Source organism: Lonchura striata, chromosome 3 (assembly GCF_046129695.1).
Source record: "Lonchura striata isolate bLonStr1 chromosome 3, bLonStr1.mat, whole genome shotgun sequence".
Lineage (NCBI taxonomy): Eukaryota > Metazoa > Chordata > Aves > Passeriformes > Estrildidae > Lonchura > Lonchura striata.
Genome location: NC_134605.1, coordinates 10,818,401 through 10,845,857, shown reverse-complemented (window position 1 = coordinate 10,845,857; position 27,457 = coordinate 10,818,401). Strand labels below are relative to the sequence as shown.

The 27,457-nt window shown below is 37.3% G+C and overlaps 1 protein-coding gene across 2 annotated transcripts in view; it reads left to right on the top strand.

The window, feature by feature from the left end:
• Positions 1-27,457, top strand: part of KCNK2 (potassium two pore domain channel subfamily K member 2) — a 113,932-nt gene that overhangs the window by 68,466 nt on the left and 18,009 nt on the right. For both annotated transcript variants that reach the window (XM_021547591.2, XM_021547593.2), the window contains 3 exons: positions 14,931-15,091; positions 17,501-17,687; positions 25,949-26,088. In XM_021547591.2, coding sequence (XP_021403266.1) covers positions 14,931-15,091; positions 17,501-17,687; positions 25,949-26,088 — 488 coding nt within the window. The remainder of the gene's footprint in view (positions 1-14,930; positions 15,092-17,500; positions 17,688-25,948; positions 26,089-27,457) is intronic.

Sequence of the window (27,457 nt, the reverse complement as noted above, 5' to 3'; positions counted from 1 at the left end):
ACTAGAGAAAACTTTGGGTTTGGGGATATTTTAATGTGGAAACCTGCATTTCCTAATCTAAATTGTGTGGTAGTTTGTAGATTCTGAGTTGACCAAAATGATGTTTAACAGTAGGAAGCAGTAGGGAAGACTGGCTGTTTATTGGGACTCTGTGGTGTGTACCAAGAGTTTCTGAGCACAGGGCTGAGTGGGGCAGCTGAGGCACACCACGGGGTTTTCAGCTGAAGAGGGCTGCATGGAAAGCTTGAATCTGGCCTCTGTATTTCTCCACTGCAGACATCACAGTTATGCTATATATACTTTTTTCCCTCCAGTTCTACTGATATATGAAAATGAGCATCTGGAGGCTATTGTTCAGGAAAGAGGAGGTAGCATCAAGTGGCTTAGTCATATCCAGTAGCCTTTTTAAAGATGTGCAGGGAAATAATTTTGGTATATAGAGCCAGTTACTCCCTCTCTAGAATTGCATACACTTATTTTCAGGTCACTGTGTTCTTTACTTGAATTGGAAGAAGCATTGCCTATTTAGAAAGAGATAAATATATAATTAAAATTATTCTTTTTTTTTTGGTCAGTACTTACCGGAAAATACATTTAACCTCAAAGGCAGATTATTTTTCTAGAGATACTTGATGAAAATGGTTATATTATCCTGGTAGTTCATTCACATTTTAATTGGCAAAAGTCTTCTCAAGATAAGGAAGGTGGTTTGTGTTTAATCATCAGCATATCATGATCTGAAGATCTGAGACATCTCATCATCACACGCAACCTGAAATTTCACTTTCAGAACTGTTTCCAGTACATGTTGGTGATTTTTTGAGAGGTTTTATGTACTATTGAGGATCCTGATTTTTAAATTTGATTCCTCTTTTTCACTTCAACAGATAGGGGACTGACTGTTTTTATGGACACTCGTGATTTGGTTTGTGCATGCATTTCTAACCTGTATAAGTGAATACTGCGGCCAGGAGTGCTCAAGTTACTATCTGTTTAGAAGGACATTTCTTGTTTGCTTCAATAAATGCAGCAATATGGATTCATAAGAGCTACTGTTACTGTATATCTGGAACACTTCTATTTAGCTTGAGCTAATTTCTGGAGCAATTTTCTTGACACAAGTAACAAGAAGGAGAGGCACATCTGTTGCACCTAATTAATTTTTGTGTGTGGATGCTACATTAGTATAATTGAAGACATGAAAGGAATATGATTATGATTCTACTATTATGTAGAATCTTTTTATGTCCTCTCTGTTTCCTGAGTGTGGTTGTATGTGAGTCCTATGTCTACTTATTCTCATAATGGCAATTTCAATTAGAGGGAGCTTTGGATCATTCAGCTTTACTTGTGTGCCTTTCTCTAGAAGGCATCCTTATCCATTTTATTCTACTGAAGGATGAATTTGAGAACAGTATTTCTTTTGAGAATAGGTTCCATCTTTAGGTATTTCATTAAGAATTTATTTAGGTTCAAAACTTTTTATCTATATTGATCCTTCGAAACTGTAGACCTATGTATAAATTAAATTAAAGTAGAAATGTTTAGGGAAAAAATATTTCTAGTCTAGTTGTTAATAATTTTAATGTCTGTAGTACTCTAGGCTTCAGGTACCAAGGAACCCAAATTACCAGCAGTCCCTTCTGGAAGAACTGTTATAGCCATTCATGCACCTGTAATTCTTACAGTATGGGATGTTCCCTTATTTTCTTTCTTTCATTATGTTCTGAATACAAAAACAGTACTTCAGATTGATTTTTAGAAACTACAGTATGGCAAACCTTTAGGTCCTAGGGATTTATCCTTTTGATTGGGGTGGCATATGTTGGACCACAGAAACACATGACAGTAACTTTGTGGTCTTATTTTGAGGAGAAAAATTTTCTGCTTATAATCTTTTAACTTCAATACCTGAGATGCAGTAGGGTTTTGATTAATGTCTTGGTAGCTAGTTGAGAGCCTCAAGATATTTTGGTTTTGGTGTGGAAAAATTTAAAATGTGAGATGATAAATACCATAAGGCTTGTACATGATCACTTAAAGGAATCAGAAGATTTACACTGTTGAATCCTACTTTGAGAATATGGATAGACGTATAATTTATAGATTCATAGAATGGCCTGGGTTGGAAAGGACCTTAAAGATCATCTGATTCTTTCTAATACCACCACCATGGGCAGGGACACTTTCCACTAGACCGGGTTGCTCAAAGTCCCATCCAACCTGGCCTTGAACACTTCCAAGGATGGGACATCCACAGCTTCTCGGGACAACCCGTTCCAGAGCTTCGCCACCCTCACAGCCAAATCATCTTCCTAATACACAATCTAAACCTGCCCTCTGTTAGCTTAAACCTGTTCTCCCTTGTCCTGCTCCTACATGCCCTTGTAAAAAGTCCCTCCCCAGCTCTCTTTTAGCACCCTTTAGGTGCCAGAAGTTGCTGTAAAGTCTCCTCAGTGCATCTCTTCTCCAGGCTGAACAATCCCAGTTCTCTCAGCCTGTTTACATCGGAGAGGTGCTCCAGCCCTCTGACTGTGGCCTCCTGTAGACCTTCACCAGCACTTCCACATCCCCTTTTGGAGACCCCAGAGCTGGGTGCAGCACTCCAGGTGAGGTCTCACCAGAGCAGGGGGAGGGTCACTCTGATGCTGGTCACTTCTTTTGATGCAGCCCAGGACACTGTTGACTTTCTGAGCTGCTGGCACATCTTCCTTGGTCATTTAACTCCCATCTGTTGGTGTGTAAACATAAATAATTCATTCGATGGCTCTTTTCCTGCCAAGAGTCACAGCGCCATGCTGTAAAAGCAAAATGGCAACAAACCTTTTTTCCACCCTGTTTTTGTGTTGACAGATTAAGCTGCAAGATATACCTAACAGACACAAAATGCTCTTAGAAATATTTCTGGATCCCCCAAAAAAGTCCTGGTTAAAGCAAGTTAAAATTGATAGGCTTCAGTTTGATATCTTAATTCCTTGCTGGAAAATTAATTCTTATAATCTGAGGATTATTCTCTTGATGAATAGTCTCCAATAGAATCAGACAATTGCAGCATAAACAAATTAATGTAGGTTTTGTGGGATATTTTTAAAACAGTAACTTTTTTCCCAGCTATACCAGTTAGGTTCTGTTCTGGTTGCTTGAGGAAAATGAGATCCTGTAAGCAAAAGCAGCTGGAGTTACAAAATGTTTTGAGTAATATCTTTCCATGCTAATTCCATTTAGGAGTCGTATTTAAAATAGGAGACAATTTTGTTTTCATATTTGGACACTAGTTAAGAACTCTAACTTCCTTCTTCAAGCTGAGTATAAAGCAAGTAATATTGGGGAAGTATATATTGCATTGTTTTCTCTGTTTGCAATTGTTATGGAAGCTTTTGCAAAATCAGCTGCTGCCCTTTGCCAAAATAAAAATTGAAGAAACTAATTTGCAGCACTTGACTTCTTAGAAACCCTTTAGAACAGACATTCTTGCTTATGTTGGTGTGATTTTTCAGGATCACATGTTCCTTAAAAAAATGGAAATCTTTGGAGGGAGAAGATGACTTCTAGTATTTTTTTTTTTCTGGCAGAGAGCTTCTGTGTGAAAATACAAATGCATTTAAAGAAAATGAGTGCAGATTTCTTTTTCTATGTAGATTTTTTCCCCTGAAATATATCCTGGGGATATTTAAAATTCTATTCATTTTCTTTTCCAAACTGACCTAATATGGAATTCACAGCAGCTAAAATGTTGATGGAACTTCCCCTCTAATTAAGGATGAGCCTGATCTACTATTTGCTTATTCTGGTAGTAATAGAGTAGTAGTGATCTTCTGTGGGTCTAATTGGCAGATATTATTTTCTGAAACACATTTCAGAGTGTGATAATAACAATAGAAAAATTAGCACCAATATATGCTATCTGATATTCATACTCTTCTTATTAGAATATATATATATATATATATATATATATATATATATTTTTTTTTTTTTTTTACTGTTCTTACCTCCCTTTTTAAATCCATCTTTAAAGGCTGAAAAAGAGAATAGGGTATACTTTAATTGATACGTCTTCTCAGTGCAGGGACAATTGTATTTAAAAGTCATTAGGCTTTATTGTCCTTAGCTTGAATAATTGCTGTGCTGTCCATATCTCCATATATGTACTTTGTATCTCCATACGGACTTTCATGTTTTAGCAGAAGAGAAACAATATTATGTTCAGGAAAATGTTTAGCTTGTCTTTCAGTTCAAAGAGATATTGTGCTTTTGATGAAAAGGGAGCTATGGCTTTCAGAACATGTACTAACACTTAAGGAAAGGCAGGAAAAAAGAGTAAATGGAGGCTTTTGTGATTTAAAATTGGCATAAGTATTTATTCAAAGTAGGAACTAGATCAAACCTTCATCCATTAAACTTAAAACTTTTATATTGAACGACATCAAGATGTTCTTCTCAAAGGCCATTCCTTCTCCTTTTCTGCCTTCACTTCACTTCACTGTTTGGCAGTGGTAATGCAATCCAGGACTTTGTTAGCTTCTGGTGTCTTCCCTGGGTCATTTGTTTCCAGGTGTGCTGTCAGACTCTGCACGGTGTGAAATGCCCTCGAGGACTTCAGATTTAAATAGGACAGAAGGCTGATAGTATCCACTGGGATCTAAAGTTGGGGTTGGAGGGAATACCTGGGGATCCTTTGGGAAGACCAGGGAAGAGACAGGTTGTACCTTGTGCCTCACAGTCATGAGGATGAAAAACATTACCTCAGCTGGTGATCCGAGGTAAGATGTTCAAGTTGTTTTCCTTTTGATTTTACCTTTGCTTAATATTTTTTATTTTTTACTCTAGGTTGGTGTGAGAGCATATTCCACACCTGTCTAGAGGATACCTATCCCATAGTCCAAACAAGCCCCAAAGCTGTGTTTGTAAGGGCAGATGTCAGTCCACACTAGCTCAGATATTTGTATTCCAGCTCAGGGCTTTGGAGGGTAGGAAAAGAAGTGGAATAATGCTTGAGAAGTATCTTTACACGGAGGCAACTTTTATATATTTTTGTTTTAGTGTTTCTTTCCCTCATGAGCTGGAATACAAGAATTTATAAATTTAAGATCTTTAGCTGAAAGCCTTTTTCTCTGTTTCATGAAGCATTCTATCCCCATTTGAACTACTTTCATATCTGCAAGTGAGGTGATTAGAGACTTCTAAAAGATTCCACTTGCTTTGTGAAATAAAAATCATAGCCTATATACTTAAAAAAGGTGTGAAGGTAATAATTGATCACAAGTTGCTATGCGCTGAAATTTCTGTAAATCTACTGTAAATCATACTGGCTTTTTTCAAAAGCAAGCAGGGAATTGAAACAAAATACTTCCGTGTACTAAAAGCAAAAAAATTTGGTATTTATTTTGTGCTACCTGACAATAATAATTTAAATAGCTTTACAACATGCACAGAGATAATTTTACATTCAATTGTTTCTCTGTTACAGACTTCTTTTTAGAATCATGAAGTTTTATAAGAAACTTCTTTTATATTGATCCCTATCTTTAGACTGCTCTCTTTTCCAAAGAATCAGTGAGAATGTCTAGAGTGGCAGCTCACCAAGTGTCTTGGATGAAGGCATGGAGCAGGCATGGCAAGACCCTTCTCTCAGTGAAAAAGGCATTGCTAGGGTGCTGGTGAGGCACAGAGGGCTCATCCTCCACTGGCTTTTGAAGCACTCTCTCACTGCAGAGGAAAATCCCACACACCTGCATAGTTTAAAGTCACTAAAAACTGAAAGCTGTGGAAGCAGAAATTAATTCTTGTTCCTCAGAATATTTCTGCAGTCTTGTAATTGCGCTTTCTTGAATTGCTTGGATAATGACATTTTATCAAAAATCTTTTGTTATATGGTGTGAAATTCTGTGAAATTAAAGAGCTGGTGACAGTGTGATTTCTATCATGGCAGTGTTGAAAAATCAGATTAAAATTTGCTAAGAATTTCCTTTGACAAAGTATGTGTTTGTTCATCTTTGCAGACATATATGCTGAAAGAAAGAATATGCTCATGCTCAGTTATTTAAATGTTACCTGAATAGAGATAAAGTTAAACATTTTTAAAGTTAAACATGTATTTGCTTTGCTGAATCAGGCATGTAACACAAAAGTAGATGGGAGTCAAAGGGGAAATTCAGTCAAAGTTATTTATGCATGGTTCTTATTTTTTTTCTGTTTGTAAGATTCTGTGTTAGTCTTAATTCCAAAAATTACTGGAGGGGAAAGGAGAGAATAACAAGAAATAAGAGACTACTTCACACCTTCATGCATCTGGTGAACCTCCCTGGCAAAATATTAATTTTTCTTTTTCAAGAGAATAATTATATGAATAAAAATCTTCAGAGCCTTTTATTTTAGAAACTTGGTAGTATTCCTTCTTTTTTAACCTTAATATTTTTTGTTTTATGATTTGCTGGTAGGACTGCACAGAAAAGCACTTTTACTGGTAGTAATAAAATATTCAGCTATTTGACATTATGCACAAAATAATGTATGTGTATATATTTTCTCTTGAGGACATATATTCTCTTTCTTCTTATTATTTGTCTTAAAATATTAAGCAAGTCTGTATTTAAATATGTGCAAATCAGGAATTTTTGTATCCTGGTACAGATATCTGTACCAGGATATTCCTGGTATAGGGATTTCTATTGTTGCTGCCCATCTCCCCTGGATTGCTGTTTTTGCCAGGATTTTTCAATGGATACATAGTTATATAGATGTAGCTTACAAGGAAGAATAGATACAGGAAGGAAAAAACTGATGAGGTAAAATAATTGCATTTTTGAGCTCTGACCTTGGGAAAGGCCTCTTGAAGTGAAACAGGGTGTGTGGAAAAAAAAAGTTTAAAACCAGAAAGAGGATTGTAGCTTACCTAACAGGTCAGGGTACCTGCAGTCATTTTGACCACTTTTATCAGCTTGTCATGATCTGATCCAAGTCCCAGGATTGTGGGATTTGCAGTTCTTGTTTTAAATCTGTGACTTCTTTGACACCAAGGAGTGTTTACAGTTTGTTGCTCTAAGTCTGGCATAGCTTGATTTGTGAGTGCTTCTTACCACATTTTATTTTTTGTAGGGAAGACAAACATGTACAGTCAGGGTAGTTTTCTGTTCTGCAGGAAAGCATATGGATTGCTTTGCCCCTAGCATGGAGAGGCCAGCAAGAGACTTGTACCCAGCACTCACTGAGAATTGAATTTATTTGTAAACAAAAATGCAAAGTTGTTTCTTCAGTTGCTTCTACAGAACAAAAGGATTGTAAGAAAGCCATTCAACTCTAGAAAAAAGTTACTTCAGATTTCTATTAAAGTTGTAGCATCAGGTTGTTTTTGTCACTGCATGTAAAATTCACCATTTTTATCTTTCTGTGGATCACCTGGAACAATGCATTTTACTTACACATCAGTATATTACTAATGAAGTTTTTTGGAGAGTGAATGTTGCTTTGTCATATTTGATATGTGCTTACATTTGATAAGAATATGTGGCTAGTAAAAGTTTCATGAAATGAAATATAAACTTTTCACTTCAAAGTGCGTCATGTTTTTGCTAGCTGTGTTAGCCTGGCATCTTGGTCACATGAAGCAATCTCAGAGGAAATAAGCAAGTGGGAATTTCTGGTTTTTGGTGCTGATTCAATTTTGTTAGAATCAGAATTAGAGGTAAAAATAATGCAAGCAATAACAGCAGCAACAACAAAAAGGGAATAATTGAAAAAACACAGAAGTTCTACTACCAATGAAATGTAGATATTTACTGGGCAAAGTGAAAGCTGAATGAAATGCAGAATCTGTGCTGGGAGGCAGAGCCATCTGAGTTGATGTTTAAGCTTCTAAGACTATTTTAACAATCATTACCCAGCTCCTTTAGAAATTGCCTTAGCAACTCAATGTGAGCTATTGAATACTGCCATATCCATACAGAGACCTTTTTTGGAACACTCCTTCACCTCTCCAGTTCAGCACTTCGACTTGAAGGAAACTTACTTTCTATGAATATTTATAGCCTGTTCTTTTACAAGAAGTTTTATTGATTTGATTAGTGCTCCCACAGAACACAGATGAAAAGAAACCACTGAAAGGAGATCAACCTCTGTCTTGTCAGTTCTTGAATATTGCACACTTTATTAACGTCAGTCTAGGCTTTCCTGTTGTTATTCCTCGTTATAAGAGAAGTATTGGTAATGTCTTTTTTTTTTTTCAGACAGATTAAAATCAGTAATTTTAATGTATTTTATTTTTGAGATAGAACATCATAGCCCTCTAAATAATCTATTTACAGTTTTGTGGCACAGAATTATGGGTTAGCACTAAAAATCAGAATCTTGTAGTTTGGGATCCAGAGAATACCAAACATTCAATAAACAGCAGCAATTTGTGACATGGCTCCCAAATCACTGACTAAAACTGTGAGAATTGGATTCTAGGAGCTGGAGTGGGTGAGTGAAGTGGTTGAGTCACCACCCCTGGAGGCATATAAATGATGTGTAGAAGTGGCACCTAGGGACATGGTTTAATGGTGGGCTTGGCAGTGTTAGGTTAATGGTTGGACTCAGCCTTTAAAGGTCTTTCCTACCCTAAACAATTTTATGAAGAAATTATGCCAAACTTCTGTAAAGCAAAGATTTTGGGTTTCTTAGCAGACCATGGTCTCAAACAGAGAGAACTTCATCTCTGTTATTGCACAGGGCTCTTCCATCAGGGGGATTCATGCAGGAATTTCTTAAATTTAAAAGTTAAATTATTTTCTGTACATGCAATTGATGAATTAACTTGGAGGAGGAGCACCATCTGCATACTCTTGATGGGATCCACAGGCAGCAGCTTGTGAGGGCTGTAACACATAGTATGTGCATGGGTGAAAGAATTCATGTGCATATATAGCACAGAAATGTACTTTCAAAGCAAAAATGTTCAATTCAATTTGGGTTCAGATTATAAAGTTGTCCTAGTACCTGTTCAGCCTTCAGATTCTCTTGCTGTATGTTCAGGAATGTATGTGCAGGCACATGTGTTGGCCCGACAGGAGGGGAGTCCAGAATTTTTAGATATTGGCAACACCTATATCTGTGTATCTCTATCTTGAGCAAGCCTGAGGGTCTTTGAGGGCTTCAGATGACAAACTTTCACTAATTTAGGGTCAGTGTAATGCACAGTGCTCAGCCATTGGTTTGGTGTGAGTTATGGACCTAATTGATACAGAGAATTTTGGACTTTCCTTCCTTCTGTGCTTCAGTAACCTACCTGTATAAAGGGGCATAGGAATTTTCTACCTACACAGCGATGCTGGGAGGGAAGCCACCTGGAGAACTGGAAAAGCCCTCATACTTGTACTATCCAAAGCCATAAAACCTCATGGAATATGTGGTTGTAAATATGCAAATATATAACACAGGCATACACAAGCATTTTGAACTGGAAGTGCAGGAAGGAGTCAAGAAAAGGAAAGGAAAAGGGATCATTGTTAAAATGTGGATTTTTTTTCCACACAATGAGCACAAACATGGAAGTTTTGCTATTTCTACAGTGTACACAGAGATTTCCCCATAGTCAGTATGGATAAAAACACTGCCGTTTTGTTTAATGATAATGTCTAGACCATTTTTTATGCTAAAAGGAATATCTTATTCATCTGTGATTAAGTACGTAATCTCTGCTTTGGCACTGTTGGGCAGGGGATGTATTTAATACTAATCTCCCGAGTCCAAGTGCTGATCCAAAGGGAAAAAAGCACTTTATCTCCTAGAAACTCAATGAGGTACCTTTTATAAAGATTTTATGACGTAGCTCCTCAGGACCTGCAAAAAGCATCTTTTGATCTCTTAAAATCAATTTGCCATTCAGTATCAAAACCCACGTGTGCCCTTTGAAAAGGGCAATCCCTGTGAGCAGGGTGGTCAGGGTGGATGTGATTCCATGCAAACACCACTGCCAGTGGTGCTCAGAGTTGGGTGGCTGAGGCCAAGGCCATGGCAGCTGCTTCCCGTGACTCCAGCCTCCTGGGATCAGCAGCCAGGAGCTCTGCCTTTTCTCTGACTCTATGAAATCTCAGTGTCAACTTACTGTAATCCAATTTTGTGTAATTAAGGGTGTGCCTGTTCACTGAATCATTTATCCCTCAGTATTGAGCTGTCCCATCAATGGACTGTGTAGCCAAACCTACTGCTGAGAGTAGTTTCTCATACCTCAAATATACAGCATTAACTTGGGATAATTCTAGCTTTATTTATTTTTGATACCTCATGAGTGATGCTTTGTTTAATCTGAGATTTGTCATAAACATGGAGAAAACATTTATTTGTATTTGAATTTACATTTCTTTGTATAGAAAGAAAATTTTTCAGAACTTCCCCAGAATATTTAATCCCATCTGAGGTACTTGAAGTTAATGTATCATAGGTGGTAGCACTCTCTTCCAATTTAGCAAGTAAAATCTAGTCTTAGAATTCTCAAAAGCACCTATAATCTCTCACATGAGAAATACAATATTGCAGCAAGATAGTTTCAGTAGATGCCCTGCTTTGTCTAGGAATTTTATGTATAAAACATGCTCATTTAGAGTCTCTGTATTTCCAACTTCACTTTGAAAATGTGTATCCACAAGTTTTCTAAATATACTGGTTAACTAGAAAGCAAAAGAATCTCTCTCTAGTTAAAAGAGAAAAAAAAAATTAGTGTTCAGTCTTCCTTTCTATGAAGGTTTGAATACAAGGATGCTTCCCATCTAAACAAAAGTGTCGCGTCAATTTTATGAGAATTTATGGCATTTCAACATTTTGATATTTGCAATATAATCTAGTAATATATAGTTATTAAAGTTGTTTATATCTGCTTATCAGTGAATCTGCTTCTCATGGGAAAGCTACAGAAGTTTTCGTTCTCCCAGAAATATGTCAAAAAAACTGTATGAAAGTAAAGAATCCTATTTTTTTGTTGTTGTTGTTGTTGTTTAGGATTTTTTTAGCCTTCTTATTTTGCATACCTCTGATTCCACATCTATAGCTGACCAAAGGGATACAGATTCCCTTAGAACCTGATTTGAATCTCAGACTCCTAGGAGTTTGGAGCTGAAACCCTGGAATATGTTACTTTTTTGAGTGGAGCAATTAGTTACAACCTACTTACAATGGGCTTTTATTCTTAATTCACACAGAATCAAAGAATCAGAATTCACTCAAGGGTTACTGGAAACTCCTTGTAAAATGCATTTCTTGTCCACAGCTGCTTGTCAGAGACAAGTTCTTTGTTCATTAAAAGCATACTAAGTATTTAGCAGAACATGAAAGGGATTTGGTGAAATTAGGAGGCAAATCATCCTCCTGATTATGAAAGTGAAGTGGGGAGGGTGCATTAGGGAAGGACAGTCTGAAAAGGATGCTGACAGTATTCTGGATGAAATGGATCCCGTTTGGCAAGCTAAATTTTGTACTCAGTACTGTTCATGGTGGATAGCATTGATTAAAAGCTTTGAGAGAAGACTTCCAATGAGTTTAGAAGTTTAAATCAAGTAACTTGTTAATTTCCACAATCAAACCCAAGTACATTGGGTTGAAGTGGGGAATGGACCAGTTTTAGGAATTTCCCCCTTGGAAACAAGGGAAGGGATGAGCTGCATGGGACTGAAAATGTGAAGAATATGCAAGGCACTGAGGCTGCCCGTGCAGGTGCAGTGTGCACATCCTGTCCCCTCCTGTCCCCATCCCATCCAAGCAAGGGGCTCTGAGGCAGGGAAAAGGCAGCAGACAGTGCTGCCATGTGGCTGATTCCCCTGTTTCAGGTTTCTCTGGGAGCAAGGCAGTCCTAGCCAGACTTCATGCTGCCTCTTGAGTGGAAAAGGGAACTCTGAAGTGAAAATATGCCATGGAGCTACTGCACTGGCAGTATATTCCTGCACATATTACAGATATTCCTGCCCTCCACATGCAGGAGCTCTGTGGTACACAGGGATATGCTGTGGAATTCCTATGACCATGTTCTCTTCTCCCAGCACAGTGCCCAGAATTAAGGTTTCCTTGGTTTTTACCTAGCAACAGAATTCTTCTTTTTTGTCTTTATTATAATTATTTAAAGAAAGAAAGAATTCTTTTCTGACACAAACCTCTTGGGAATTACATCAACCATATGAAATATAAATACGTTTTCTCTCCCGTTGTATAAATAATGGATTAGGTTTTCACTGGAGAAGCTGAGAGTAGGATTTAAGGACACCTTGTGTAACTCTCAAAGTAGGCTGTGGTGTTCAGCAGCAGACTGTTATAAAACATGACACAGTAGGAAATGTGATTAATGTGTGATGGAAACCCCTTGGTAGATCAGGTCACTAAAGTATATACCCTACCCATGGTTTGTGTTATGCTCAGTGGGCATTTGGACAGAAATAAACTGCTACCTGGTGGAGTGTTATTTTATCCAGTAATGTGTGATTTAATCATACAATTATCACACAATAGCTTTTCTGTGTTTATGGAAGGAAATCATTTGACAGTTTTTAGGGTGAAAAACAAGAATTTGAGTGTAAAAGTGAACTACTGTCCTTCCTTTAAGGAAGACATAAGTCTGATTTTCGGAGAACACCCAGAGCTGAGTGTGAACTTGGTGTCCTCATACCAATTAGCAGCAGATGAGAAGCACACTGCAGAGCAGCAGCCTCTGTAGGAGCTCTGGGATGCTCACAGAGTGCCTGTTTGTTTTATGGGGCCATCCAAGCAAAACTGCCTGCTTGGCATGTGCTCCACTGGGCTGGTATTTTGTCACCATTGTGAGACATTTCTTTTGTAGAGAACTAAATAAAAAGTGACTGCCAAATCCCCTAGCATGAGTTTTCTAAATCTGGTGTATCCAGGCCCCTGATTCTGAATTGCATTAAGACCTCCCAGGAATTATAACCTGGAACAATTCAAGCTTCTGTTGATGCATAAATAGGCATGTTTATGAAAACAGAGTAGCTTGGATCTGTTTGTCCCTTTTTGATTGGTGATGAGCTAATTTTATTTTAAAACTTTACTCCTTGGTGCACAAAGGGACAGAGTGAACTCAGCAGAGCTGAAATTTCCTGAATTATAATTTTAGCTCTGAGTCTGGTTTAGGGAAGCATTTTAGGTTGGTGTAAAGTTGCTGTGACTCTTGCCCAGTTTTCTGAGTCAGGCTTTCTTTCATATACTAGTGCAGGGAACATTAATTGATATTTCCTGTGATTTTGTTACTTTTTTTTTTTTTGTTTGTTTGTTTGTTTGACAATGCTTATAAGTCAAGATTTAGGGAAAATTTAAATATCAACTTTCTTTTCTCATACTGAATTCTATCAATATTGCATTTATTGTTTACAGAAGTCCACTCTGAAAACTGATTTCAGAGAGAATTATCTAGGAGTAAAATATATTCCCAGTGTGATTTATTTTTCTTTTAATGAATAATAGAATGGCCTATATTGGAAGGGATCTTAAAGATCATCCAGTTCTCACTTCCCTGCCATGGGAAGGGACAACTTACACTAGGTCACATTGCCCATCCAACCTGGCCTTGAACACTTCCAGGGATGGAGCATCCACAGCTCCTCTGAGCAATCCATTCCAAGTTAAGTAAGGGACAGCTTTGTCTTGTGTGTTCTGAAAGGAAAAAGTAATTTTAGCCACAGAGCTTTGGTATAGCTTACCTACATGAGAGCAGAACCAGAAATTCAGATAATTGGTTTCATAAAGAAAATCTACATGTTAAACCATCATGCTCAGAATGTTTAAATACAAATGCTGATAAATAGCTAAGACATTCATTAAATGCGCTCTATATTGTAGGAATTTTGTCAGGTTGTGAAAAAAAAGTTAAAATACTTAAAAATAAAATTTGTCAGATTGTTTCCAAAAAAATAGATTTTCTTTGGGAGATTTGTGTGCATACAATGTTTTTCTTATGAAAAATTTAAAACACTAAGACAAACTTCTCAACTATATGCCAAACCATTTTGCTTTTTATTTGAAAGTTATTTTTCTATCAAGAAGGTAATGTTAAAAGAAGCTTTTGTCTAATTTCTAAAGATAGACCTTTTTATGACAAGTTTTCCCTCTTGCCTCCTTTGCAGGGCATGTTGTTCTGCTAAAAAGTGAAATAATGTCAGAAATTCTGGGGTGTCACTGCTACTGTTCCCTCAAAACATGACTGATCCTTTGGAGGAGAAAAATGTTTTAATTCAAACTCAGGAGTTAAGCTCATTAAACTTGTCTGTAGGGTTCTGCATTTGTGACCTTGTCCAAATCATTAATGACTGGTCCTGGGAGATGCACTGAGGGCATTGCACAGGTGCTGGCCCTGTGCTCTTTGTATTTCACTTCCTCTGCTCTGAGTGGACCAGCTGCAGTTGAGCCATCACACAAACTTGGGGTGCTCTTTTACACAAGCCTGTGAAGACAAAATGATTTCCACTTTCAAATGCACAGAGCCATGAACTGTATCTCTAAGCTTTGTTTGAAGCAATCAAAACCTTTAATAATGAAGAATCTAGGCAGACCCATTTAAGGTAGAAATCCCTGTTTTGCTCATCCAAATGGCTGGGTTTTTCAGTGCTTCACACTGAAATTTGGCCCATGTAAAGGAAAATTGTGTAATTTACAGGTGCTGTGTTGTGTTTACACCTGTGTAGTTTACAGGTGCTGCAGCCTGTTAAATGCCCAGTGACACACTGGCAGGCTAAGGCATAGATCAACCAATTGCTATTAACTACATGTAGTAGATGATAAGAGAGTAGCTCAAAGGGAATTGTATGACCTACATTTTCATTTAATTTCTCACTATGTTTGCTGTGTCGTATAGTTAACCTGGTTAGCCTGTTTTTAACTGTTCTGCTCTCACAGTTCTTTTAAAACTTATAATGTATTATGTGTAACCTATTAAACATCTCAAGTTGTTTGTAATTTAGGCTTTGGAAACATCTCCCCACGCACACAAGGTGGAAAGATATTCTGTATCATCTATGCCTTATTGGGAATTCCTCTGTTTGGTTTTCTGTTGGCTGGTGTTGGAGATCAACTAGGGACAATCTTTGGAAAAGGAATTGCCAAAGTAGAAGATACCTTTGTTGTGAGTATGCTGACTGCCTCGTTTGGTTCTTTTGCTGCTTGTTATGAATCTCACAAGAGAAATGAAAAGTCTGAAAAACAGCTATAGCTCATTGTTGCAATCAGATGTACAGGAAAGGTAGGAAGGACTTGGCACAGTCTGAACTTGCTAATGAGCACCTCTCAGAACTGGGTGAAGACACATTCCCTACCATGGTAATGGTTGGGAAGAGGAATAAGACCCAAAGAATTTTGGTTTTGCTCTGTCCTTGTTATTCATAAGCTTGCTGTGATGCTTATCCTAACAGGTTTCTATATAGGTTGTGATAAGAAATATATTTGCTGAGATTTTTGAAGCAATGAATGCTTAGTAACCAACTTTGTTGCTTTTTGCATCTGCACTGCAAGGGTTAGGACTGGTTTTACACATTAAGCCCTACCCTTGTATTCAGGACACCTTTTCTTTATAGAAAAGGTCTGACATGGCTTTGTTTTTGATGCAAAGCAAACTGGGCCTGTGCTAAGTAGTCTTAAGCAATAGGCAAACACAAGCTTGAAAGCTTTTTAAGAAAAGGCATGCATTTTTGGCTTTGAAGCATCAGTTCATGTCCAGACAATGTACTGGTGAATAAGATAGATTTCCATTGAGATTTGCCTGAAAAAGGCAAGAACATTCCATAAGAACATTTTATAATTTCTCAGTTTTCATAGCTGATTTTTTTTCTTAAAGGTATAGAAGTTCTGAGATCAATTTGTGCCTCTCATTTGCTCGTAGAGAAAATAATTTTCCTTTTTTTTTTCATATTGGATGTACCACTACAAGAAGAATGCCCCAAGATAAAAAGCAGTATCATCCCCTCTTTTGACAATATCTGAGTGAAAACACTGATCTAGATGTTGCAGTCTGGAACACTCTCTAATTCTCTTTATTAGCTTGCCTAAAGAACTGGGAGGTGCTTATGGCCAGAGCAGGTATTTTTATGTTGCCATAACACAAGCTATTACTATGATTTGGGTTATAAAAACATGACCTTGGTCATGCTGACTGTAAACACAGTTCCCACTGAAACTTAAAACCAAGAAAACCTCCATTGTGAACAACGTGATTTCATATTTAGTTGATTTATGTGGAAGTTTCTTGTACAATCCCCTCTTTTAGGTTGAACCGACATGCATTAGATAGATGGCAAATGTCAAATTGGCTGGGCATGCAAAATGGAATTTTGCAGGGGTCTGTTCTAGTTTTAGTGCTGTTTAGGAAAAAATGTTAATAGCATACACAAAAGCTAAATGACATGGTTCATTAAATCTGCAGATGGTCTCAAACTGGGGAGACAACTAAAACTTGTAGGATCAAAATGATCTTAAAATTTTTGAAAAGCATTCTGACTAGGATTAAATTTAAGCAGGACAAATTCAAAGTAATATATGAAGGAATAATAAAATATGTAGCTAATTGTCAGGAAAGAGCTGTCTAGGTGCAATTCTATGGAAATATTCTGTGGACTCTAGAAGTTAACCTGTTAATGTGGATTAATGTTATACTGCCACCATGGAAAATAGGCAAAGCATAAGAAAGACTCATTCCATTCCATTTTGTGCTATTTTTTCATATCTACCTTTGAGTACAACAATTACTGAAACATGGCCTAGTTTGCTAGTGCCAAGGGATTGCAAGAAAAATAGGAAGGGGAAGAAGAAGAAATAAATGTATTTGGTTTAAAGAACATGTAACATGAAAGAGAGCACATGTGAAAATATGCTGAAAAGAGAAAATTAACGGTTTCAGTATTTGTCTTGGATAAGACCATAAACAGTACACTTAAACAGAAGGAGTTGAGATGTAGGTGAAGCATTAGGAAAATTATCAGATGACAAGAGCATGAACAAATGTTGCCTGGCCAGTCATGTATTTGCAGTGGCTTAGGTGCATTTGTTTTGTCCTTGGGCAGGTTTGGCTCTCTTGCATCTCTTCCAGCTCTGTTTTGTAGGATTTGGTTTAGCTGATTATTTGTTTGCAGAGAACTGTAGAATTAAAATTCACCTTATTTAGTTGCTTAATTGTGGATGTATGAAATCAGAGAAATTGCAGGTGCATGCACTACTTGTAACTCACTCGAATATCTAGACAGCCCTCAAAACTTTTACATCATCAGCTGTTAGCATTACTGAATGCTATACATCCTGCTCACCCATAAAGAGTCCAGCTCTGCTCTGCATTTACTACTGGCAAATGTTTCCTAGGATAATCATGCTTGCTTTGAAACCCTTTTCAGAATAAAATCCTGCTTGAATTTTCCCGTTTGTTTGAGAATTGTAATGCCGTGTCCTCTAGAGCTATGTAGTGCACACTGTGGGGTGATGGGTGCTGATGTGCACTGGTGCAGTTTTATTAACAATGGGTTTCCTCTCTTTCCCCTTCCCTCTCCAGAAATGGAATGTGAGTCAGACAAAGATTCGCATCATTTCAACAATAATATTCATACTGTTTGGCTGCGTGCTGTTTGTTGCTCTTCCTGCAGTTATATTCAAGCACATAGAAGGCTGGAACACATTAGATGCAATTTACTTTGTGGTTATCACTTTAACTACCATTGGATTTGGTGACTATGTTGCAGGTAAGCACTTTTTCATAACTCTTTGTCTTATAATGTTTTGCACAGGGATATTTATTCTGCATTTTTTTCTTCTTAATTTTGGGACAGATGTATCTCTCTTGTGTGGTGCCTCTCTCCCAGTTTTATCCTTCATCATTTATGTGATGGGGCTGTCCTCGTTTTGGTTGAGGTGACAGTGTAGAGACAGGAGGTGGGACAGTGAAATTCATGGAGCATTTCTCTGCCTACTGTTTTTTTTTCTCTTCCTATCCTATTAAAAATACAGTATCATTTAGGTAAGGGTCTTGTTTTATTTTTCTTACAGGTTACAGAGTGTAAGCACTAATAGATCATTTTATTCTGAATATCTCTTTTCAGCCTCACCCTGTGAAGTGATATAAATTTTGTGTGCATCCCTTACTTTCAAAATATCTGAGAGCTCTCTTTCTGCCATTGAAATGTCTGTATTCTGTAGGATCTGCTGCATCTTATTCTGTGACTCTTTGTCAGTAGACATTTGCCCATGTGCTTTTTGCAATGTCAGGAGAAGTTTTAGCACAACCCGTAGATAACGTGTTCAATTTTTATGGTTCCATTAGGCTGAATTAGTTGTAAATAACTTTGATATACTGAGCTTAAAAAAAAAAGTCCGGGCCAGTTCTCTGTGTCAACTTTTTTCTTGAAAAGATGTCAGGGGTGTTCACTTCTTAATTTGAGGAAGTATATGCTGTCTGTGCTGAGAAAGCACATTGATCTGAATCAGTGATGCATAGAGGTGAGGATGAGGAACTCAGAGCTTTGTGCTCCAAACCTGGGACTTGTTTTCCTTGGCCTGATCTGATGCTTCTGCTGATACAGAACCATCATCCCTCTGAGGAAATGCCTCTCCCACCTCTGAACTCTGTGCAAGGCAGAGGTGGCTGACAAGACCCTTGGTGCTGGGTCTCAGTGAGAGGCTCTGCTGCAGGGAATTGCTTTTAGTAGACTCTCACATGCTCTGGGCTCCTTCTGTGCCTTGCCTGTGCCCATGGCTGTTCTGTGAGTCCAAGTGTGTCAAGCTGGGGTAACTCTCGTAGATTTGCCTAAAGTTTTGCCTTGATGGCAGTAAAGGGTCTTGTCACTGGCAGAAGTTTTTCAGGTTGGCGAGGTCCAACAAGAACCTCACAAATGTTAGAACTGCTTGACATATTCATCAATTATGTGGGTAAAATGGGGGTTAATTTAGTTGTTGAAGATACTAAGCTACTCGGGCAGCCTTCATTTTTAGACTGCTTGCAAACTTGCCAAAGATTCCTGTAAATTATAGAACTGAGCTGTAAAATAGCAAATCAAGTTTCTTTTGACTTTTACATAGCTATTTGTGATGTTTCCAAATATCTTTGTATGTGTCTTGACTTCCGCCTTTCCATTTTCTTTCCTGTATTCTTTTTCTTATTTTCATTTTGTCTTCAGAATTTGTGATTCTGGTCAGATAACAACCAACATAAAAAAAAAAAAAAAAATTATTCTGTTTCTAAGTCAAGAATCTGGGTGCTTTAGACTTTCATTCCTGAAGGGTACGTGTATGACAGGGAATAAAAATGATAGTGTATAAAGGCCTGGTTATATTTACTGTAAAGCATTTTGTGAAATGACCCACTTGACTCTAACTAGAACACTGAGTACATTCATCATTACTCCCATTATAAATTTCCATAGACTTTGCTATTTGTAGACCATTTGATATCATGATTTTTTCCCTACATTGTCTGCTTTTTAATTCTACCAGGAAACATTTTCTCTTTCTACAGAATGTCCTTGAATTATATTGTTCTATAGCTGATGGCCTTTTATGGTTCACTTGAAAGATGCTCCTTATTTAATTTTAAATCCTACTGTAAGCCCATTATTTCAAAGCATCAGAAATGTTTTCTAGTTTCTTTGAGCAACATGCATAAGACTTTTATTTGAACTGCAATATGTTATTGACTTAAAGGGGCAGTGGGATTTGTACTTGCAGAGACAATGCTCAAGAGAACAGGGTTAAATGTCTGTCTCCATCATAACTGGCAGGTTAACATTCCCATGGGACTATATTCTGACAGGGATGAAGTTGATAATATCATCTTTGGGTGAACTAAAGTACTCTAGTTTTGGCCTGTGACTTGAAGGACTTTTAAAAAATGTCCAGTTGTTTTCTTTGAAGTACATAATTGACTGGTTAAATAAAAATTTTGAAAAATAGGTAAGGTATTAATTGAGCTTTGTATTGTGGAAGTTTTCAGTCAGTGGTGTGTATGCAGGTACAAAATTATTTGAAGGAAACTGACATTGCAAGTCTCAATGAAGCTGATAGAATTTGTTCTAAGAGCCCCAGGCTTCCTTATTATTTTTGAAGAAGTATGCAGAATTTTTTGCACCCCAACAAATTAGGACCTTTTCTTCATGATTTTTTGGATTTCTTGTTTCTCTTTTAGGTAAGTCATAACTACAGAGTGGACACTGAGGACCACTGATATTTTTGTGGTAGGCTTTGTCTGGAGAACTCTCCTTGAAGTTTAGGAAAGCTGGGTGTCACAAACAAGGGAGAAACATGAAGAGTTAAGACCTGTAATTCTGTATAAGACTGTAAAAGAGGTGGTCATATGGTGATTCTAGAGCATGCTAGTCTTGGTTCTGGTTTGCCATGGTGAGGCAAAAAACAGCAGACAAAATGATGCTTCAGTCTGTTTGGTGCCTAGATGCAGCACATTTCAAAAAACTCCTCACACTGGCATTAATTTACTAATTTTTTCTGGCTTCTTTCCTTAAATAGCACTAACAGTGAAAATTGCCTTCTTCCACTTAGCATTATAGTCAAACTTAAAGCATAATGGTGGGCAATGATGCTCTGATTTGCAATTACATCAGAGTGTACTTCTTGCAATAAAAGTCAAATTGATAATTCTTTTAGCACTCCGGAGGTCCACATGATAATCCATATATGTATGTCAGTTTTGACCCATAAAGTTCCCTCAAAACCCTCAAGTTCTGATATTTTTGAAAACTTTACGATCTTTTTTTCTGGCAACTGCCATCTCAGAGAAAAAACCCGTAATTTTACAAGCCCCACATAATCCCATGGTTGTGTTAACATATGTGTTGGTGTGTGGGAAAAGTTTCTGAAATACTCATAATTTTTCACTAACATGAAACTTGCTGCTTGCTGCTGCCACTGCAAGTAAGAGCTGTAAAGAAGCCCTGAAGAACTTTCAGGAGGTAAAGAACAGAGTGTTACTCAATACTGTACCTAAAGGGAGCCAATAGCTGAACATGGGATTCAGGAATGGTATCATTGACTATAGTACAGGCTGTCATATTAGAAATTCTTTTAGTTCTCCAGGATTTTTTTTAGAACTTTCTCTTTTGTCCTGCAGGCCATGTACTCTATTCGCAGCAACCAGAATTAAAAAATGTTCTCTTTGCTAGTCAGAGACTAAGGTGTTATTTGAAGCCTGTGGAAATTTCAGCTAGGGTTTCCATCAGCAAGAGAAGCCTTAAGGAAAACATAATAGACTGACCACTCCTGGTGGATGCAAGGAAGGAAAAGATGAAAAGCCCTTGTAATTCATGTCCAATAAAATATATGAACAGTATTCCAAAAAAATTGACTGCTTCTCCATCTTATGAAATTACTTGATTTTTTCAACTTTTGGAATGGTTTAACTTTTTTTTTTTTTTTTTGGACAGAGAGATTTTTTTTTTTAATTTGAAGAAAGATTATTGTAGCTTTTTGTAAAAAAAAAAGAAGAAAAACTGTGCTACAGCCTGCACTGCCTTATGAATATCAGGACATAGTCAAACATCCCTTTTCTTGTTTTCAAGAGAAAACATTGACTTTAACATGACAGGCAAAAACCCAACCAAAACTATTTATATCTTATGAAAAATAAATCTCCTCATGTTGAATGTATCATGATTTCAGTACAATGAAATATATTTCTGGGTACTAAGGTGAGCACTGAGGCACATGAATGTATCTGTCTAATTGAAAATATATTGTTCACGTGTACAGATAAATTCTTTAACTTGCAGTTTGGAAACTATATTCAAATATTTCTAATGGCATTACTCTAGCAGGTTTCAAACCTAAATAAGGTGACACATCCAAAACTTGACTAAATTAAGAAGAAGGCAATAATAGAAATAACATATCAGTTGTCTGTTTCACAGTGGGACATGATGATGATGTAAGGTTGTCTCAACTGGTTTGCTAAGCTGGATCACAGAATTCTGAAAGTGTTACTTTAAAAATGCATTCTAACTCTTGTTACTTTTGTGTGAGTTTTTTTTTTTTTTGGGTTGGTTTACTTTCCATGTCCAAACACTGATTTTTAACTTAATGCTTTTTCACTATTTCATTCTGTTATCACTGCTGTGATACACGTACCTAGCTCTGCACTCTGTTGCTTGGCCTGAGACCCAGTTTGTAGAGAAATGAGATATTTTAGTCTCATTTAATGTCACCCAACTGGGGCACTTGACTGGTGGTCACGGCAGCCCAGTTGATCTGCTGTCACTGTGTGATACCACGCACCAGCAGAGAAAAATCGCTGTCGTGCTGAGCCAGAGGTGTGTCCAGCATCCTGGAGGAGAGCTCTGTGCCCTGCCACAGACTCTGAGACCTTTTTTGATATTTGGAAGAGCTCTTTGCCCCCTCAGGACTCAGTGTCTGTAATAGGGGCTCTCTGCTGTGAGCTGTGCTTTAAGCTGAAGATGGAGCACTGACTTGCTGGATGTCTGTGCAGGACAGCCTGTGAGGATTGTTTTAGATCTGTGCTTTGTTTTCTGAAGTAGCTCTCCATTTTCCACTGAGTGGCATCAGGTAGCTTCTCTGGCCTACTTACATTCCATCTCTGACAGGGCAATGCTATTTTGACCCCAGCATTCTGCATTTCCACATTGCCACACGAGCTACTCCTACTCTGTCCCCCACTTTTTTTGCAGTCCCCGGAGGTAATTGCTTTCAAGCTGCAGGGCTGAACCTCCATATTTCTCTGGAGTGGGATGAATTGAATTTCTAGATCAAACATGTTAGGTTTGTCACAACAGGGGTGGTGGACAGCTGCTTGTTATTCTGCAATTAAAACTGGATTATATAATTTTTCTATATCCAGAGTAATTTTTACTGCTGATAAAAAATTATAGACATTTCCTTGTTTGCAGTGCCAACTTTTGAATAACCCAGAAATTTTTGCTGGTATGGAATTAAGATACTCGATGTTGACAGCACTTTCTATTCTCTCTTTCTAATTTTGAAGTAAAAATGCAAAGCCAACCAACATTATAGAAATAATTACATATTTCTATTTTGAGCCAGTTACTTTAGAAAAAATGAGAAAAAAGAGTGGTAAAAATGAAGACAATTATTTACTTTCAAAGGGGCCAGTTTTACATAAATAATTAAGTAAAAAAAAATATATTTGTAACCCTGATCTCTTACCTGAGAAGCAGAATCTATTCTAAAGCATGCCCCAGATATTCACTAATGCCTTTCTTTACTGAAACAGAGTTCTTGACCTTAGTAAGGAATATGTTTGGGCCATAGAACAACTTATGTTTTCCAAAGTGTTGAAAAGCTCAAATAAAATTTATTTGGCAGATGTAAGAATGATGGCAGCAGCAATACAATACCCTGTGATGACGATGGGTGAGAAACTTTTGATTTCTCAGAGTTTTCAAGCAACTTTAGATCAAATCTTTACCAGAAAACATCTTGGGAATAAACTGTCTGCTCATGGTAACAGATTATAGCAGTGAGACAGCTAGATTTCTTCTTCATTGTGGTTTTAACCTATTTTGGGTAGAGACTAAAGAAAGCTGGGAAAAGCTTTGTCCCTCAGCCCACAAAACTGGATTTGCCAAACAAGCAACAAACTTCACCTTCTGCCTTCTTAGCATTTTGCTTCCTAGAGGGCTGCATGATCCAATTTGCTTTGCAAAAGAAACTTGATAGTGTATCACATTGATATGCTTTTTACAGTGCTGCCCATAAAATCATTAGATGATCTCATATATTTCAGTTCAAATACATTTAGGTATGCGTACTCACACCCAAATGCATTCATTCCCGCTTCAGTGAATTCAGTTGTTAGTGAATTTTTGTAGTTTGTATTCAGTACAGTTGAGTTGTGATCACATTTCTCTATGAAATCCTGTTTAATGACATTCCCAGGTAACTTCATTATGGCAGCTTGAGCATCACAAGAGATAGTTATGTCAGGACAAACACCCTCAGGTATGTCTCTCTCTCTCTCCCTTGAGATTTGATTAAATTGCAAAATCATCCAAAGAGTCCTTGAAATTCAGAAGCTCAAGAGATAATAAAGGTTCTAGCTTTGAAGTCTTATCCTAGAGTATTTCTTTGGATACCTGTTGTCCCTTCAGCTTCAGGAGAGCTGAGCTTCCTTGGGCATGGTTAGATGGAGCCATCTCCTGGCCAGACAGCACCAAAAACTTGGTTGAACATGAATATGTTCAACTCCTGCCCTAGTGATTAATTTTGCTGTAAATAAAACAATTATAAGTTGTGAAGGAAGTGCTTTCTGCAGACTGGCAGAGTAAGGTTCCAGTTTCAGTTAATAAATGAAATATGCCAAAAATTAAAAACCAGCCATGTGGATGCTTTCTATGAAACTTCCTTGTGTATTGTATGAACAGCTGAAGAAGAGCATGAACCACCAAGAGTGGCCCATCACTATAGCAAAGACATGGAGGTCATCAGCCATTTTTTGAATTACAACAAATTTTGGGTGAATCATACCTAAAATACTGTTTTACTAGATTGACATGAGATGGATGTTGTTAACAAATGATTTGGTGTTTTGTTTGTCTTGTAGTATGACAAACTCAGCCCCTTTGGTGGCTGAATGTCTTCTGTTCCAAACAGAGCCCTGACTTCTACCTCTGCTTGGGAATGCAAAGGCATCAAAGGATATCTACTTTCACAATGTGGATTCATCTCTTGGATAGCTGAGCAAACCATTGCAGCTCAATGGTGGTTTTATGTTTTCATTTTGTGGTTGTTTTTTTTTTTTTTAATGAAAAGGTGTAATTGACATGAAAATAAAATTTCTGTCTGGGAGGGGTTCCATACAAAGCTAGCCATCAGCAAAATTCTTTGTTATTTGTATGTAAATCTTACTGATAATAAATAAAATCATTATTCTCTATGAGGGTCAATCTCAGTACCTTAACAAGGTGCTTGATATTTTGGGGCCAGTTTTCCTTTGATTTACTTCAGTATAGGATGCAGATACATAAAACAAAGTATTATGTACCTGCACAAGCTACTTTAATGTGCCTGAGAAGGTTTTGCTGTAGAGTCTCTTCAATCATGGGCAGATACACACATCAAACTTCTTGCAGCAGCCCAAACTAGAAGTCTGGTTTTATTTGTTGCACACAGCCGAATTACAAGTTTATGGCTTCTGTTTTATTGCATGGCAAGATGTGAAATGTGAGCAATTTGGTGCTGTCAAGAGCTCTGGATGAACATAACTTATTTTTGTGTGGAAATAAGACATCTGTTCCTTATAGCTGTATTATACCTCAAAGCTCTATTACAAGCACCTCTGAAATGCATACTTTTTTATACTTTAACACTGAAAAGAAGTGACTAGTGCTTATGACAGTGGGATTCAAAAAAATTGCCTTCAGCAGGCTTCTTTTATCCACCTTTTTTTTGGCGAGGGTATGATCAGTCCAACTCGAGTCCCTGCACTCTGGTTTCCTTCTGCAGAATGGAGATGATAATGTTTGCCTACCCACCAGGGACACTTGTTAATGCAGGTGCTGCTCTGTCTTTACTGAGGGTAAAGCTTTTATATAAGTATTGAGATGTTTTAAAGTTCTTGCAAAAACAGATTTCTCGGGATATGAACGCATTGCATTCTTTGGAACAATACCTAAAACTCTGGTACAGAATCATTTTTTGGAGCAGGTGGCAAGTAATTTCATTCAAGCTGTCTTCAGTGACCTCTATGTTAAATAATAGTGCATCAGAAGTTGAATCAGTTTGTGTTCATTCAATAATTATTATGAATTTTTAACAATCTTTGTCTAAAATTTGCAAACTACAGACGTTACTTTTAAGAGTGAACTAATTTATATAATTTGTTCAAATTAAAAAAAATATTGTGCATGGGTAAAAATACAGAATGTGTAAGAAACTTAATTTTTTTTTCCTAGGAAAGTTAATTTAAAAACGTCTTTGCACCTATAGCTATTAAGTATGAATTAATTTTTACTGTATTGTTTTTCAGGGGGATCAGATATTGAATACCTAGATTTTTATAAGCCAGTGGTGTGGTTCTGGATCCTTGTTGGGCTTGCTTACTTTGCAGCTGTCCTCAGCATGATTGGAGACTGGCTAAGGGTCATATCAAAAAAGACAAAGGAAGAGGTAAGAATACTTTGAAAAGGGAAGAAATATTTCTTTTTAAAAACTTTGAATAGAAGCCAGGAGACCTTATAGTTGCTTTTGCTCTTAGGGTGCATAGGTCAAAGCTGTTTGTGTGTGAACTGTAAATCTGCAGGAAAAACTGTAGGGAACTTGGTAGCAATCCATTCAAACTTAGTGTTTTATTTTCACACATCTGCATAGAAAATTAAATTAAATGCATTATTAAATTAAGTGTACATGAATAGTTACACTTGATTTATGGGGAAAAAATCCTAATCGACTGTTCTAGGTAGTAGAATATAGGCCATAATTTTTAAGGCAAAACCAATTCTGTTTTGTTCTATAAGTGATACAGGTATGTAAAGAAAGTACTTAAGTGGTTATATTTGCGATACCACACTTTATAGTGGTAAGAAAATAAATTTTTCATATCATGCAAGGTATTGGGATGAATTATTTAACTATCCCTGGGCACATTTTACCGTAATATCTTCTACATAATTGTTCAGTACTTGTAGTCAAATATATTGCTTCGAACTGAAATATGTTTTCACTTGTAAATTTCACTTGTTTTCTCTTGTTTTCACTTTCAAATTTCACCTGCTTTCTCTTGTTTTCACTTGTATTTATAATCCGAATGATACAAAGTTTTACGTTTTGTCATTTAAGAAAATGTCCCGGTTTTGAAAATGTTTGAGGGTAAATAAAATTTCCTTCAATTGTAGCGTGCATAGTTCAGGTTTTACTGGAAGTCTGAGAAATGTATTTTGTTTGAAGTAACATATTATTTCCCTCTAATTTAGCTTGAGTTCTCTTGCACGCTTCAGTTGATTTATGCTACGCAAACATAAAAACTCTAATTTGTTTTTGATGGAATGAATATGTTGGCTACTGTGCTGTGGCCTGCTACTTACATTGTTTTGAATAGTTTTCCTAGCTGTAGGGCATGGCATCAATGCCTAGATGTATTCCTGGCAATCCTGGAGCTCCCAAAGCCTTTGCTCTGAAGGGTAGCTTACCCCTACATGCTTTCACTGGCTGCAGCCCCTCAGGGTGCCTGCCACCCTCTGAGCAGGAGCAGGGATGCTGCTGGCAGCAGGCAGGAGGGTGGGAGCTGGAATCTTGGGCAGGATTAAGCTGATTTTGTAAGGAATGTGGGATTGGAAAGCCCTTTCCCATTGCCCTTGCTGTGCTCATGGTTAGATACAGCATTGTGACAGGTCTGCTCTAAGTGCACTTTTAGCAGGCAATTCATAACCACTTAGCCCTGATGCAGAGGAAAATATTTATTCAAACACTTTCAGTTCAAGAGTCCCATCTTTTGCCACATGCTGTAAATTTGAAAAGGTATTTATGACTTCCCTTCCAC